This window comes from Tupaia chinensis, unplaced genomic scaffold, assembly GCF_000334495.1.
Source record: "Tupaia chinensis unplaced genomic scaffold, TupChi_1.0 Scaffold000600_1, whole genome shotgun sequence".
NCBI classification, from domain to species: Eukaryota; Metazoa; Chordata; class Mammalia; order Scandentia; family Tupaiidae; genus Tupaia; species Tupaia belangeri.
In genome coordinates this window covers 8138889-8153775 of record NW_006160117.1, presented here as the reverse complement: position 1 = coordinate 8153775, position 14887 = coordinate 8138889, and the positions used below count along the sequence as shown (strand labels likewise).

Sequence of the window (14887 nt, the reverse complement as noted above, 5' to 3'; positions counted from 1 at the left end):
GGTATAATAATAAAGCATTTAGTTTATTATTTTCACAATAATTTTAGCAGCTATGCAATTTGCCCAATTTTGTGTATTTTCCATTTTTTATGTTTTTGTAATATCTAGGTACTTGAGACAAAAAAGAGCCAGGACCGTGTAATGGAAATTTCAATGAAAAGTAATGATAATCTGGGTCCTGGACTTGGGTTTGATAACTCTAGTACAATTAGTTAAGTCATGTAGGTACCCAATTCCTCATCTTGGATATTGGAGTGATAACTCTTTTCTTTCCTACCTTATAAGTTGTTCGTGTCTCAACTGGAATAATCATCTCTGCTTTGTAAATGTGTAAAAATAAGATATTATTATAAGAGGAAAATTGTAATTATTATCTTGCCTATTATAACTGATAACTTATTTGATTCAATCAAAATTTGTATATGATAAATGCCTTTCCTGGATTTAACAAGAGATAATGGCATGAGACCCTGTTAAAGGTGCTTGTCTTTTCCCGTTCTCTTTCTCTGTCTCACACTATCAAAAAGAAGTAAACAAAAAACTTCATAATAAAAGTATATTGCAATTGGATAATTAAAATATATGAGTAGAAAAGATTATTTTGTCCATTCCATCATTTCTGAATAAAACTTCCAGGTAAAATATCTTCTTTGGGTAAGATTATATGATTTTTATTTTACAAATGATTTTAGCATTATTTTTTCTAATTATAAAACTATACTTCTTCTTTGTAAAAGTACATCCGAAGTGATAAAAAACAAGAATGCAAAAAGAATAAAAGTAAACAATATTGTCATTTCCCAGAGATCACCTTTAACATTTTTCTGGTTACTCATCTAGTCTAATTTCTTTTCTTTTCTTTTCTTTTCTTTTCTTTTCTTTTCTTTTCTTTTCTTTTCTTTTCTTTTCTTTTCTTTTCTTTTCTTTTCTTTCTTTCTTTCTTTCTTTCTTTCTTTCTCTTTTTCTTTCTTTCTTTCTTTTTAGAGAGATTTTTGCCATAGAGCGTGTGTGCTCGCCGGACAGATGGAAAGAGTCAGAGAGCCAGAAAGCAAGAAATCACCCCCTCCCCCAGGGAGGATGATAATCTGCAATCCCTTCTCTATTCTCCTCTCAGGATCTTGGGCACACACACAAACACACACACACACACACACACACACACACACACACATGCACCTAGTGTGAGTTTTAAGCCACTGGGTCCAGGACTCAAACTGCCATCAACTACATGGGAGTCCAGCAATATAACCATTACACCACCTAGTCCCCATCTAGTCTAGTTCTAACCTGCCTCCTTTTTCAGAAGTCTCCCTCCTACACAGATTCCTCAACCTCCTTACAATGTTATTTCCTCTTGTTCTGTTCCTGTGTAAAGGAAACATATTGTTGCTATGCAAAGTACACAAAATGGTTTCTGCACCAGATCATTGTTTCTGTCCATTATCGGTGGTGAGCAATTGGGCATCATGCTGGGGTTTTTTGGTAGAACACAATGAAATACTTGTATAGTTACTTCATTTTAGGAACTGGGAACAATTTTGTTAACTGAAAAACAAAGTTAAGTCATTTAGAAATGTGAAATTCAATTTTTATGCAGCAATAGGGATTAAACCACAAACACAGACACAATTGTACACCGTAAGAACAAGTTGTCAAGCACACCCAAATTAGCTGCCTCCACATCACCTCTGTTCAGGAGTATTCATTTGCTCCTCAGTCAGTCATCCAGAAATGCTCTTTAACAGGAGTAGATGGAAAGCAGTCACGGTGACTTCTTCCCGTTTTTGAAAATTGGGATGACATTTGCCCATCTCCAGTGTTAACATAGTTCCTCAAAGACCACTGGCAGCAGGGTAGGACCGTACTGTGCAAACTCTCTCATTTCCCTAGAATATAATTGGTCTGGGGTCATAGATTTTAGCTCATTTAGAACAGCAAGGTGCTCTTTTAAAATTTCTTCACTTATTTTGGGCTTCATTTCCTTTGTAGGATTCTGCCTTTTCCAGTCTGACGAACATTCTCCTTGACAGAGCAGACAAGCCAGAGGAGCTGAGCTGTTCTGCTTTCTGTGTTCTTTCTATCCTTAACCTTTCCCTTTCTGCCCCAATCAGTGATCCTTTTGTCTTTCTGATTCCTTCTCCAAACAAAAGTAAAAAGGCTCTGAATGTTGTCTTTAACATCATTATGAGCTTCAATTTATACCAGGCTCAACTTTTCCTCACTGTCTGTGCAGTCTGTATTGTTCTTTGAATACTTGGCCTCAGTTACGTTCCTAACCTTTTAGAATGTGAGCTCATTTGAGGATCCCCTGCAACTTGTTAGACACCACCCATTGTTTTATGCTCACAGGGATCATTTGCCATTATATTGCCAAATTTTTGTTCTTAAAGCATCACAGTCTTCTTGAGATAGTTTGTCTTTTAAAACTTTGGCTCATTGAATCTTTTATTAGACATCTACTAGGTATTTAAAAGTACAGAAATATAATTGAATCATGATTTTTACAGCATGTGCTATGCTTAGAGATGCCTTCAACACACATAAAATTTCTGCAGTTTCCTAGCATACCAATGAAAGAGATGCATTCATTCATTTAGTCATTTAGTTTAAAAAACAAAACTAAACTAAACTAACAGATTAGCCTGTTGAAAAACTCAAAGGTAAAGAAAACAATGTTGCTCCACTAAAGATAATGATAAACTTCCAATCAAAATAATGAAGTTAAATTTTTATAGACTATAAACAGTACCATAAAGTAGACACCATCCAAGTGCAGTAAGATTTTATAGGATAAATGATAACTTCTAGTTGAGAATTTATCCAGAATAGAGATAGTAATTGTTGTGCCTTTTCATACTAACATAGGTGAAGTGTAATGAACAACCAGATTAGAGGGAAAGCAATGCTTTTGGAAACAACTGGTCAAGAAGTGTGACAATTAGGATCCATATGATTGGACTTGGACTGGGAAAAAGAAAGAGAGAGATAAAACAAAGATGTACTGGATGTACTGGTGATATCCAGACTGGTAAATGGGGTAATATTAATGTCATTCAAATAAATACTGAAATTAACGAGGGAAACCACGGGTGATGTAATCATTGGCTTGAAAATATTTTCTTTGAAGGTTAGTCAAATGGATGGGCTCTGAAATGCCGGGCAGTAGCTTGAAAGGGAAGTTTTCGTAGAGTTAAAAATTGAGAAAAACATTTATATATGATAGTTGAATTTTTCCTTCTATACAAGTTAGAGTGATATGGAAATGAACCTACAATAGCTAGCTTTTACCTCCATTTATAACTATCTCTAACCCTGTAGGAATTTGCATGGATAATTGTAGAAGTTGTAACAGAAGAATTACTTAAGTATTCTGCTTAGTTTATCCTTTGGTTTCTCTAGTTTGTGTATGATTCTGTAAGTTACAGATGGCTGATATTGTGCAAATAAGCTAATAATGATTTTTGCTAATGAAGGTAAACGTAGTCAGTCAACAAGAGATGCACAGTTGTTTTTATCATCACCTCTTTTCATCTAATTCCATGTAGAAGAGGAGCATAATCAAACAACAGATAATGAGTTAGAAAATAAGAAACCTAACGTCAGAAATCAAGGTTTTATTTTTGTTTTTGTTTTTGTTTTATAAGCCTACTTGTGTTTAATGCCTGCATAACTTGGTGAGAGAGATAGATAAGGCTTAGTGATGACCAACCTGTGCTTAAATGTAGATTGCTAGTTGATGTCTTGGGGGTTCTGTAGTCTAAGCTACATGTTTAAAATCAATTAATTCATGTTAGACAGAGAGATCTGTTTTTATCCCTCTTTATATTATTTTGGGCCCTTTCCATTCTCAAGAGCCCAAGAAACTAAATCTTTCCTTGATAACTTATTACTTGTGGTAAGAGATGAGACTTCGCTAAAACATGATTGTTTTTTAATGTCTCTTTTCCATACTAAGGTGTCATATATATTTCAAAAATTACTTTTGAACCTTTCCCAACTGTGAAACCAATCAAGAGGCTTGTAATGTCTTGCCTAGTTTTTGGCTCAATTTATCAACTAATATTTCTTGGACAATTATTAAGCTATGCAGTACTTAGCACTATTCCTAGTGACATATGGAATTAAAAAACAAAACAAAACAATATAAAAGAAAACAAAGCCAAAAATTTACCATAAGGCATTGTTTAAAAATTTTTAATATTTATTTACATTAGTAAATTTACGTTTAATCACTGTACATCTTGTCAAGAAGTGTGACAATTAGGATCCATATGATTGGACTTGGACTGGGAAAAAGAAAGAGAGAGATAAAACAAAGATGTACTGGATGTACTGGTGATATCCAGACTGGTAAATGGGGTAATATTAATGTCATTCAAATAAATACTGAAATTAACGAGGGAAACCACGGGTGATGTAATCATTGGCTTGAAAATATTTTCTTTGAAGGTTAGTCAAATGGATGGGCTCTGAAATGCCGGGCAGTAGCTTGAAAGGGAAGTTTTCGTAGAGTTAAAAATTGAGAAAAACATTTATATATGATAGTTGAATTTTTCCTTCTATACAAGTTAGAGTGATATGGAAATGAACCTACAATAGCTAGCTTTTACCTCCATTTATAACTATCTCTAACCCTGTAGGAATTTGCATGGATAATTGTAGAAGTTGTAACAGAAGAATTACTTAAGTCTTCTGCTTAGTTTATCCTTTGGTTTCTCTAGTTTGTGTATGATTCTGTAAGTTACAGATGGCTGATATTGTGCAAATAAGCTAATAATGATTTTTGCTAATGAAGGTAAACGTAGTCAGTCAACAAGAGATGCACAGTTGTTTTTATCATCACCTCTTTTCATCTAATTCCATGTAGAAGAGGAGCATAATCAAACAACAGATAATGAGTTAGAAAATAAGAAACCTAACGTCAGAAATCAAGGTTTTATTTTTGTTTTTGTTTTTGTTTTATAAGCCTACTTGTGTTTAATGCCTGCATAACTTGGTGAGAGAGATAGATAAGGCTTAGTGATGACCAACCTGTGCTTAAATGTAGATTGCTAGTTGATGTCTTGGGGGTTCTGTAGTCTAAGCTACATGTTTAAAATCAATTAATTCATGTTAGACAGAGAGATCTGTTTTTATCCCTCTTTATATTATTTTGGGCCCTTTCCATTCTCAAGAGCCCAAGAAACTAAATCTTTCCTTGATAACTTATTACTTGTGGTAAGAGATGAGACTTCGCTAAAACATGATTGTTTTTTAATGTCTCTTTTCCATACTAAGGTGTCATATATATTTCAAAAATTACTTTTGAACCTTTCCCAACTGTGAAACCAATCAAGAGGCTTGTAATGTCTTGCCTAGTTTTTGGCTCAATTTATCAACTAATATTTCTTGGACAATTATTAAGCTATGCAGTACTTAGCACTATTCCTAGTGACATATGGAATTAAAAAACAAAACAAAACAATATAAAAGAAAACAAAGCCAAAAATTTACCATAAGGCATTGTTTAAAAATTTTTAATATTTATTTACATTAGTAAATTTACGTTTAATCACTGTACATCTTTACAGTGTACAAAATTATTTTCCCAGCATGAATGCAGTGCATATCAGTCAAAGATATTACCATAAACATTATCATCAATTGATAACTTTTCATTTCTGTGTTTGTGAAATGTTTTTTGTCCCCTAATCTTCCCCCTCCTACCCTCTATTATCTGAACTCTCCTGTACTGTCTCTGGTATCTATAGTCACTATCCCTGCTATTATACCTTCCAATAATTCACAAGGCATTTATAATCATAGTTACCACGGCATCTCAGCTTCTTTTCCTTACCATCTCCTCAAATGCAGGCACACACATGTGTATATCCATAACCATTCACATAATCATACAATTGATTGATCTATCTTATTCTTAAAATAGTCTCCATGGCTGTATTGTAACACAGCATTGTGTATAGTTGTTTGCTTGTTATGCTCTCTCCCATTAAACTGAGGGTGTTAAGAAAATATAAGGTTATTTATCATCGTAAAGCTTCAGATACAGAGTACTTACCCTAAGTATTTATTGGTGTAAGTCACATTGAAGAGAATACTTACCTGTTTTGAACAATTTACCTTCATTAGAGATAATACTATAGAGAAAACATGTGGAATTCCAATGAAAATAGAATAGGAGTTTGATAAGGGGCAAGTTTAATGCCTAATCTCTTAAAAAGCAACACTGAAATACTTCTAAATCACCTTTGGACATTGATTTTTATCAATGGATGGATGAGAAAGCATAGGAGCTTGATGGGAACAGTGCTCTTTTTAAAAATATATATATTTGTGGAGAATCACATAGCCTCCCAACTTTCTAAATCATGCCCATCATGATACTAATCAATCTCTCTGCCAGAAAATGAAAATAAGACAGTAGATGTAGCAAGGATCAATAATGACAAAATTACTCCCCTCGCTTTCCTACAAAGCAATAAGAATGTGAATGTTCATAAAGTTCCACAATATATGCTTGAATTATAATAGGTAATTTCAATGAAAATGTAAGGCCCAACCCACATCAGAAATCATTTTCTAAAATTTTTAAAGAATTATTTTATTTACCTTTATTTACATGTATTTATTTATTTATATTAAAATTTCACCAGAGACGGACAGAGTGAGAGAGTGAGAGGGGGAATGTGAGAAAGCAAGGTGTCAGGTCCAGGACTCAAATTGTGGTCAGCCATGTGGGCATCCAGTGCCCCCTACCACCATGCTACCTGTTGGCCCTCACATCAGAAATCTTAAACTTAGTTTCTCCAATAATGCTCACAGTTGTATTTTCAGTACTCATATTTTCTCTGACATCCAGACCAGTATCCCTATCTACACAGTTGATAACCTTTCCTTCATTCCTATCTACAAGGCCTGACTAAGTCCTGTCTATTTACCTCCCAAATACCACTTGGTTGCATCCACTTCTCTCCATTTCATCATTGGCCTCCCCAGTTAGAGCTAGCATCTTTCCTCATACCAAGACTTTTACTTGGTCTTCCAACTTCTGCTGTAGAACTTCTCTAGTCTATTCTTCTGCCTGCAATGAATGATTATGATCACCTAGCATAGTGCCTGGCCCATAGAGAGTGCTCTCTAAGTAGTTGATTCATGGAGTAACATATGTCATAGGGCATAACAAATACCAGTGGAGAACTATAATCTTTCCAAACCAATGAGATCAAACCTTTTAATTAAGCATTTCAAGTCTACAATCTATTCTATTCGCACTTTGTCTTTCTTTTAAAAGACAGTTGTATGGCTTTTTTCATACATACACATATACACACTGTATCCCCCCTCTACCCACCAAATGGCTTTTGGAAAAATAATTTGGTGACTCTAAAATGATAATACCTCTAGAAATAAGAGGGATGAGGAATTTTAAAATGACCTATAAGATATAAAAGCCAGTGTGGTTTTTTCTTTGTGTAATTGGTTATTTGCAATTTGTTCCATGATGAACTACCTCACATGTGTTTGAAACCCTGCTAGTAATTATGTAGAAATAATTTTATGCCCAAAGTCATGTATTCTATTACCAGAATCACTTAATAACAGCAAGCCTAGCTGTGGACAAGAGCTGCCTTTTTATCAGAGAAAAGTCGATTTGTTTTCTTAACAAATCTGAATAAATGGAGAGAAAAAAAAACTTATAACTGTTCTTTGGTATTTCTCTTGAAGTCCTCAGGAATTATTTAGAAGCCAAGTAGGATTTGAATAAAGCTGTGAACCTAGAGAGGGCTACCATTGATTTTTAACAGAATAAAACCTATTTAATTTTCAAAGTTTTATACTTTATAGCAACAGTTTTTGTTTATTTGTTTGTTTGTTTAAGCAAGAGTTACCAATCCAAATGCCTTTGAAAGTGGTAGAATGTATACATACCACACCTAAATGCATTCAATAACGAGGCAAACAATGTTCTAAGATTAAAGCATGTCAGAGGCCACATTTAATAGGCAGCCCTCAGTTTCAGATCTCTAATTATAGAAGTATAACATATATATACTTTTTAAAAAAGAACTGTTTATTTAATTTTATTTATTATTATGATTTTTAAATTTGCTATAGGGTGTACATGATCTCACCAGAATGAGAAAGCAAGCTGCAAGATCCATAACTTGAACCATGGTCGGCCATGTGAGAAATCCAACGCCCTAACCACCATGCCACCTGCTGGCCCAACGTACATACTTTTAAAAAAATCTTTTGATAAATTCTTTGCATTGACTCTCTACTTGAAATTGAAGAATATATGATTTTTTTTTCCAGGGCATCATTTCTTGGTAAAGAAGCCCAAAGCCTGAGATAAGCTTGTAAAGCATGTAGTACTTTAAAGCACATGATGATAAATTCATTTGGCACCAACATTAATAGCAAGTTTGTCTTGTTACATATTTTCTCTTGACCAGTCAGTAAAAAAGTTCAATGATTAATCTGTCTCAAAATAATTCATTAACAGAATTTCAAGCAAATCTCAGGATTGGATTTTTGACACATCTATTTGCTGAGTGGTTTGTTTTTTCTTTTTTCTATTTCCCTCAGTCTTTATCTTTTCTCCCAATCACATTTTATCTCTTCTGTTTTCTATTTTGCTCCCTAGTTTGTGAATTTCTTTCTTTTTTTTTTCTTGACAATTCTTTATCTCCTATGTAGCTTATCTAATTTGTCACTGGACAATTTCCCATAACTCCTTATTAGCTTTTCCTTTTCTTCATTTGTCATGTTATTTTGCATGTATTATGTTTTCATAGTTTTCAAGTTTTACAAATATACTTTCTAAAATGTATGCAATGTTTTGATGTAAAGAGCAATGGTTTCTTCTTCTCATATTCTTCCCTCTATACAAATGTAGCAGTTTCTCTCTGCCTGAAGTTCTTTTTTCAACTCAAATTAACCACACTCGAAGGACTTACATATACAAAACAATGTCATTTTCTGTAACTTAGGAATACTTCTCAATTTAGGAAGCATTAAAGAAGTTGAGAATAATACAGTAATTTTTTTTTAGAGAGAGATTTTTACTATAGGGTGTATTTGCTTGCTGGAGAGACAGAGACAGACAGAAAGTAAGATATCACCCCCTACCCCATGCTACAATCCTTTCTCCTCTATCCTCCTCTCAGGATTTTGTTCATGCATGCACACACACCTGGCCTGAGTTTTAAGCCTCTAGGTCCAGGACTTGCACCAGGGTTGACTATGTGGGAGTCCAGCCACATAAGCATTATGCCATCTGCTGATCCCAATAATGCAGTATTTCTAAAATATGCTCCTTTTGCTCCCTTGCCCTTTCCATGTATCTCTAGCCTACCTATTAAAATTTGTTTTTGTATAGCATATCTGTTTTGTACACCTTTGTCCCCTTACCCTCAGAGATTCTGACTCAAAAGGCTTTGGGTAGTAGGCTTAGGCTCTGGGCTTTTATATTTTGCAAAACCTCCTAGGGGAGTCTGATATGCACTCCTTATTAAGAACAAATGCTTTATTATTGGAATCAAAACACAATAAGCTTTCTGACTATGATGAATAATCCAAAAGATTTAATTATGATTTTCTTTCTGTCCAAAACTAAGACTAGATGTTAATTGCCAAAGAAATAGATAAGGATGCCTATGACAACAGTACATTAGTATGATATCAAAGCTTAGAAATTTCATTGGTAATGAATAATTCAGTACTTAAAATATTTAGAAGCTAAGGAATTAAAATTAATTTCTGGTTTTCACTGTGTGAATAAAGTTGATTGAGATTTTTTACATTCAATTTTGTAAATCAAATGTTATCTTTTTCTAGTTCAGAGGCTAACTGTAAAACAGTACATACAAATTTTTACTTTCTGTTTTGATCCATTATTTTGCTCTCTTAGGCTTTAACACTGAAAAGTCTCCCAGAGTAGGCCACACACTGTAAATATTTCTCCTGGTTACAAAATCATCTCACACAAAGAATTAGATTCTTTAATGAGCTCTTCTTTCACAAAATTCAAAAAGAAAATTAAAGGCCCTGATTTGGAATAGTTCATAAATGAGATATAATAATTTTAAATTACTGCTTCATTCTTAGCTATTCAGTTCTCTCTCTTATCTGTGAAACAGGCATCTATTCAGTTCTCTCTCTTATCTGTGAAACAGGCATAATAAACCCGTTGTTGATTGGACAGTTGGATTGTAAAAGCCACTGTAGCCATCAGCCATGAAGTAAAAGGGCCAAGATCAAAGACGTAAAGCAAAGGGGCCAAGATAAAAAGTCCAAAGTAGTTTTAGTTTATATCATTATGGTCAGCAATAAGAATTTCCTGATTACTTAACAGAGACTCAAAAGTGTTTACTGCATTACTTACTACTCACATTGTTCCTGGACCAACAGTACCAGTATCCCTTTGAACTTTGTTAGAAATACAGCATTCTGGTCCCTTCACAGACCTACTGAATCAGAATCTGCAGCTTAACAAGATTTCTTAGGATATTCCTGTGCAATTAAAATTTGAGAAGTCTGAGGCCGGCCGGTGGCGTGGTAGTTAAGGCGCTGGACTCCTATGTGGTCAACTGCGAGTCAAGTTCTGGACTTGCTGGCCTGCTTTCTCACATTCTCTTTCTCTGGTCAAATTTTTAAAAAGAATTAAAAATATAATAGGTTATAGCACATATCTGATGGCTGCCTACTTATAAATAATGAACTCTATTGGGCATACTCATGTGAACTCTAATCTTTTCCTCTAAGCCTCCCTATAAGACTTCTAAGTTTTAAGCAGTTTTCCCCCATTTTTCCTGTTTATTTCTAAGTCTCGTTGATTTTTCCTTAACAGTTCATGATGCCTCTGGGCTTCCCTTTCTGGTCTACTGTTTAAACTCTCGCTTTAGCCCCAATATCTATCTCCCAGACTCCTGTCCTAGTTGTTTTACCTGTTTCCCTGCCTCAATGTTAGCCTAGACTCTGCTTCACAATAATCCAGAAACATAGCTCTAATCTTGGTACCCTTTATTTTAAAGTTCAGTTGTTTTCTGTGGCCTTCTAATGGACAACAGACTCCTTAATAAGAAACTCTCTCTGGGAAGGCCCCAGTGTATGCCCAGAGCTGCACCTGTCCCTAAATTCCTGCTCTTACATAGTGACTAAGAACCCACATGGATACTTCGGATCAGATAACGAAGACTGCACACCACAGGCTTTTGACTTCTGTCATCCTCTTGTTGCCCCAACCCTCCATGTGCCTTTGACTACCAATTCTTTAAATTCCAAATTCTCCTAGATGTCTTTCCTGTTCATTCTTCTACTGAGGTAATGCTTCTTTTTTTCTCTCATTTTTTTTGAGAGATTTTTGCTATAGCGTACATGTGCTTGCCAGAGAGAAAGAGAGATAGAAAGGGATAAATCACCCCCTAGGAAGGATGGCCACACAACAATCCCTTCTCCACCATTCTTCTCTCAGCATCTTGGGCATGTACACACATGCTCCTGGTCTGAGTTTTAAGCCACCGGGTCCAGGACTCGAACCATGATTGACTACATGGGAGTCCATCAACATAACCATTATGCCATCTGCTGGTCCTGATAATCCTTCTTCTGATCTACCAGTTACATGGGAGTCCATCAACATAACCATTATGCCATCTGCTGGTCCTGATAATCCTTCTTCTGATCTACCAGTTATTGAATACCTATTTTGGGCTTTTTTCTTTGACTATCTAAAAGGCCCAATGATGAGTATTTATAGTAATAATACCATGTCAATGATGAGACTAAACTTCCTTCCTTTCTTTCCCTCCCTTTCTCTCTTCCTCCCATATTTTCTTCTTCTGTTTCTTCCTTACTTCCTCCCTTTTCTCCTTCCCCACTCCCTTTATTCATAGATGTATACATTCACTCAGCAGATACTTATTCAAACCCCTCAGGTAATGAATATTGTATTAAGGAATAGAACATAATTATGAATTACGCACAATCTCTGACCTCAAGAAATTTATTGTATGATAGGAATACAGACACATTTTTTTTAACAATTGGTGTCCCTGGTACTAAGCAGTGATTGTCACAGGCAACACTGATCTGAACAGGTGGTAAAGAGTGAGATGTTAGCAGCAGAACAAAGGCAACTAGTTGGAAGGAAATGTCATACATTTATTAGAGTTTATATCACAGGCATTCAAGAGTGAATGGTCACAACAAATTGTGAATAGTTTAATAGCTGTGCATACTTTTATATCTGTTGTGAGATACTGTGTGCTTAGAATATAATGGTTTAATTATTTTTTGCTGGATTATGGAGTATTTAAATTGCTAAAACATGTTTCCAAAAATTCCAGTATTTAAAAATGATTTTACATAAGCGTAGTAAAAAAATTCCAGCAAATTTATGAGGAATGAGAATTTAAGGAAGATTTGACTCAGTGTCAGAAAGCATGAACGCATTCATTTATTGGACTAGAATGTACCAAGGTCTATTATGAGCTTGGTATCAGGTCAAGGGGAGAAGAATATAAGAATATTATACAGTTTAAATCAAATATATTAGAAGAGTATTCTGCATATTGACATTATTCTATCAATAACATAAGGATTTAGATCTAAATATGGTAGATATCTCAAGTTCTCATATATTGTTTCATTTTCTAAGCTTAGGATTTAAACTTATTTTACTTGTCTTATAAATTTTAATTATATTTTTAAAGAAGGGACATAGAGAATAATCTCTATTACTTAATGGTAAAGAAGCATTTTGGGTTTTGTGCATAGTTGGTTATAATAGTCTCTTTTTTAGTGAAATTATTTTTCTGACACTTTAGTCTTAAAATTTTATTCAGGATAAAAAGAAGAAGATATTAAACTTGACACCATCAATGACTCATAAAAATGTTCTGGTTGCTATAGATTATTTTAAAATTTATTACTTTACCTTCGGGGTTTCTTGATGGGCTGTCCCTGAAAGCAATTAATTTTCAGTTTTATGTGGCTTTATAATGCAAAATACATTGATGCAAACAGAAGAGGAAATAAATTTCCTTTTAAGATAGTAATTAATTTTATTTAAATATCTCTAGAGGTTTTTTAAAAAAATGCCGCGGCTAAACTCTGTTTGTTCTTTTTCACCTCTCATATCGACAATCACTAAGAAACCCAAATACTTTGTTCACGTTTAAATTTTACAACACTTCATACACTATTAAACATGGAACATCCTTGTGGGGACAAGAAATCGAATTTGCTCTTGAGAAGGTTTCCAACTAATTGATTTGTAGGACATTATAACATCCTCTAGGTGACAAGCTTACAAAAATAAAAACTGGAGCTGAACTGAGAGGGTGCTTTTTTAACTGACACATAAAAGGTGTTTTTGCATCTTGCATCCTTTGGAAATGGGCATGTCAGTTTCATAGAGCAACTTTCACATGGAGCTTTTATATTTCTTTCTCTCCCAGTACAACTGCATGTGGTAGCACATTGTTTAATCTTTTCTCAAATAGAAAGACATGGGGCTTCATTTTTGTTTTGCTTTTTTGGTGTCTTCCAGGAACTCCAGGATGGCATCCGGCAGCGGCAAACTGTTGTAAGAACATTGAACGCAACTGGGGAAGAAATAATTCAACAGTCCTCAAAAACCGATGCTAATATTCTACAGGAGAAGTTGGGAGGCCTGAATCTGCGGTGGCAGGAGGTCTGCAAACAGCTGGCAGAAAGAAAAAAGAGGTAGGATGACAGATAAAATAGGAATTCTAAAATTTTAGCAAACCTATTTAAACTGTCCTTTAAAAAGATTTCATGAAAGAAGATTATAAGCAGGACAAAAGGCACCAGCACTGAGGAATCCATCATGTTAGTGAATAGCAGTAAAGAAATTTTTATTTCTTCTTCTCATATACTAAGATATATACTTGTTGCTTGTTAGTACTTTTCTGCTATTTTAAACTTTCAGGTTAGTTTTTAAAAATCACATGTGACTGTTCAAATGTGAGTATCCAGTATATTCATCTTTAGCAAGCAGAATCTCAGTTATCCTTTAAAGAACTAGAGAAAAAAATGAGTATAAATGAATATTTTATAGAAAAGACAGCTCCTTGGTTAGAGTTTTTAACAGCTATGAATATGACTATGATGCTAAAAAGCACAGTAGTAACATTTACCTTTAGTTCCACTGTATTTGTTAGTTTGTTCTTGAAGACTTTAGCTGAAAATAATTGCATCTAAAGAGGAAAACAAAGCCCCAAAAGATTATTGTTGAATTCAGTCAGCATTTAACTTTCCCTTGGAATGTATTGAAAACACAGAGAGCCAAATAAATGCAGCTGCAGTTGGAAGGCATAGATATTTTATAAATGAAATTTTGACATTGTGTTTCCAGTTGTTGATGCTAATGTGTCTTGTTTGATCAGGGTGGACTTGGTCTTTGTTGACCAAATGATGCTATCCTTATGAACAGTGAAAACTTACTTTCATTGCAAACCTTTGCATCCTATATTTCATTTACATAATAGGTGGATTTTAATATTCACCTATTGGAATAACTCACCAATGAATGTCTTCAGTTAAGTTATATTAGAAAGAAGATTTTGGAATTGTGTCAATCTTTGCCAACCTCCTCTGGCCTCCTTTGCTCTGCCTCATTATTCAGAAAGTAGATACAATTCATATTCTTAAATGAAATGCACACATTAGTTGACCCCCCCACACACACACACAGACACATGCACAAATTTTGCCAAAGCTGAAGAATAATAGCATGATCTAAAAATATTTTAGATTAGATCTATATTTAAGAAAATATTCTGGATTATATACAGATAAAATAAAGATTTAAACTTTATAATTAAATGACTTTCTTGGGAAAGATACACACTTTTTCCCT

At 34.3% G+C, this 14887-nt stretch overlaps 1 protein-coding gene across 1 annotated transcript in view; it reads left to right on the top strand.

Moving 5' to 3' along the window:
- The window catches only part of DMD (dystrophin), a 1496890-nt gene that overhangs the window by 485820 nt on the left and 996183 nt on the right, over positions 1 to 14887 (top strand). Inside the window, exon 15 of the mRNA XM_027775723.1 lies at positions 13556 to 13731. Within this exon, the coding sequence (XP_027631524.1) occupies positions 13556 to 13731 (176 nt within the window). The remainder of the gene's footprint in view (positions 1 to 13555; positions 13732 to 14887) is intronic.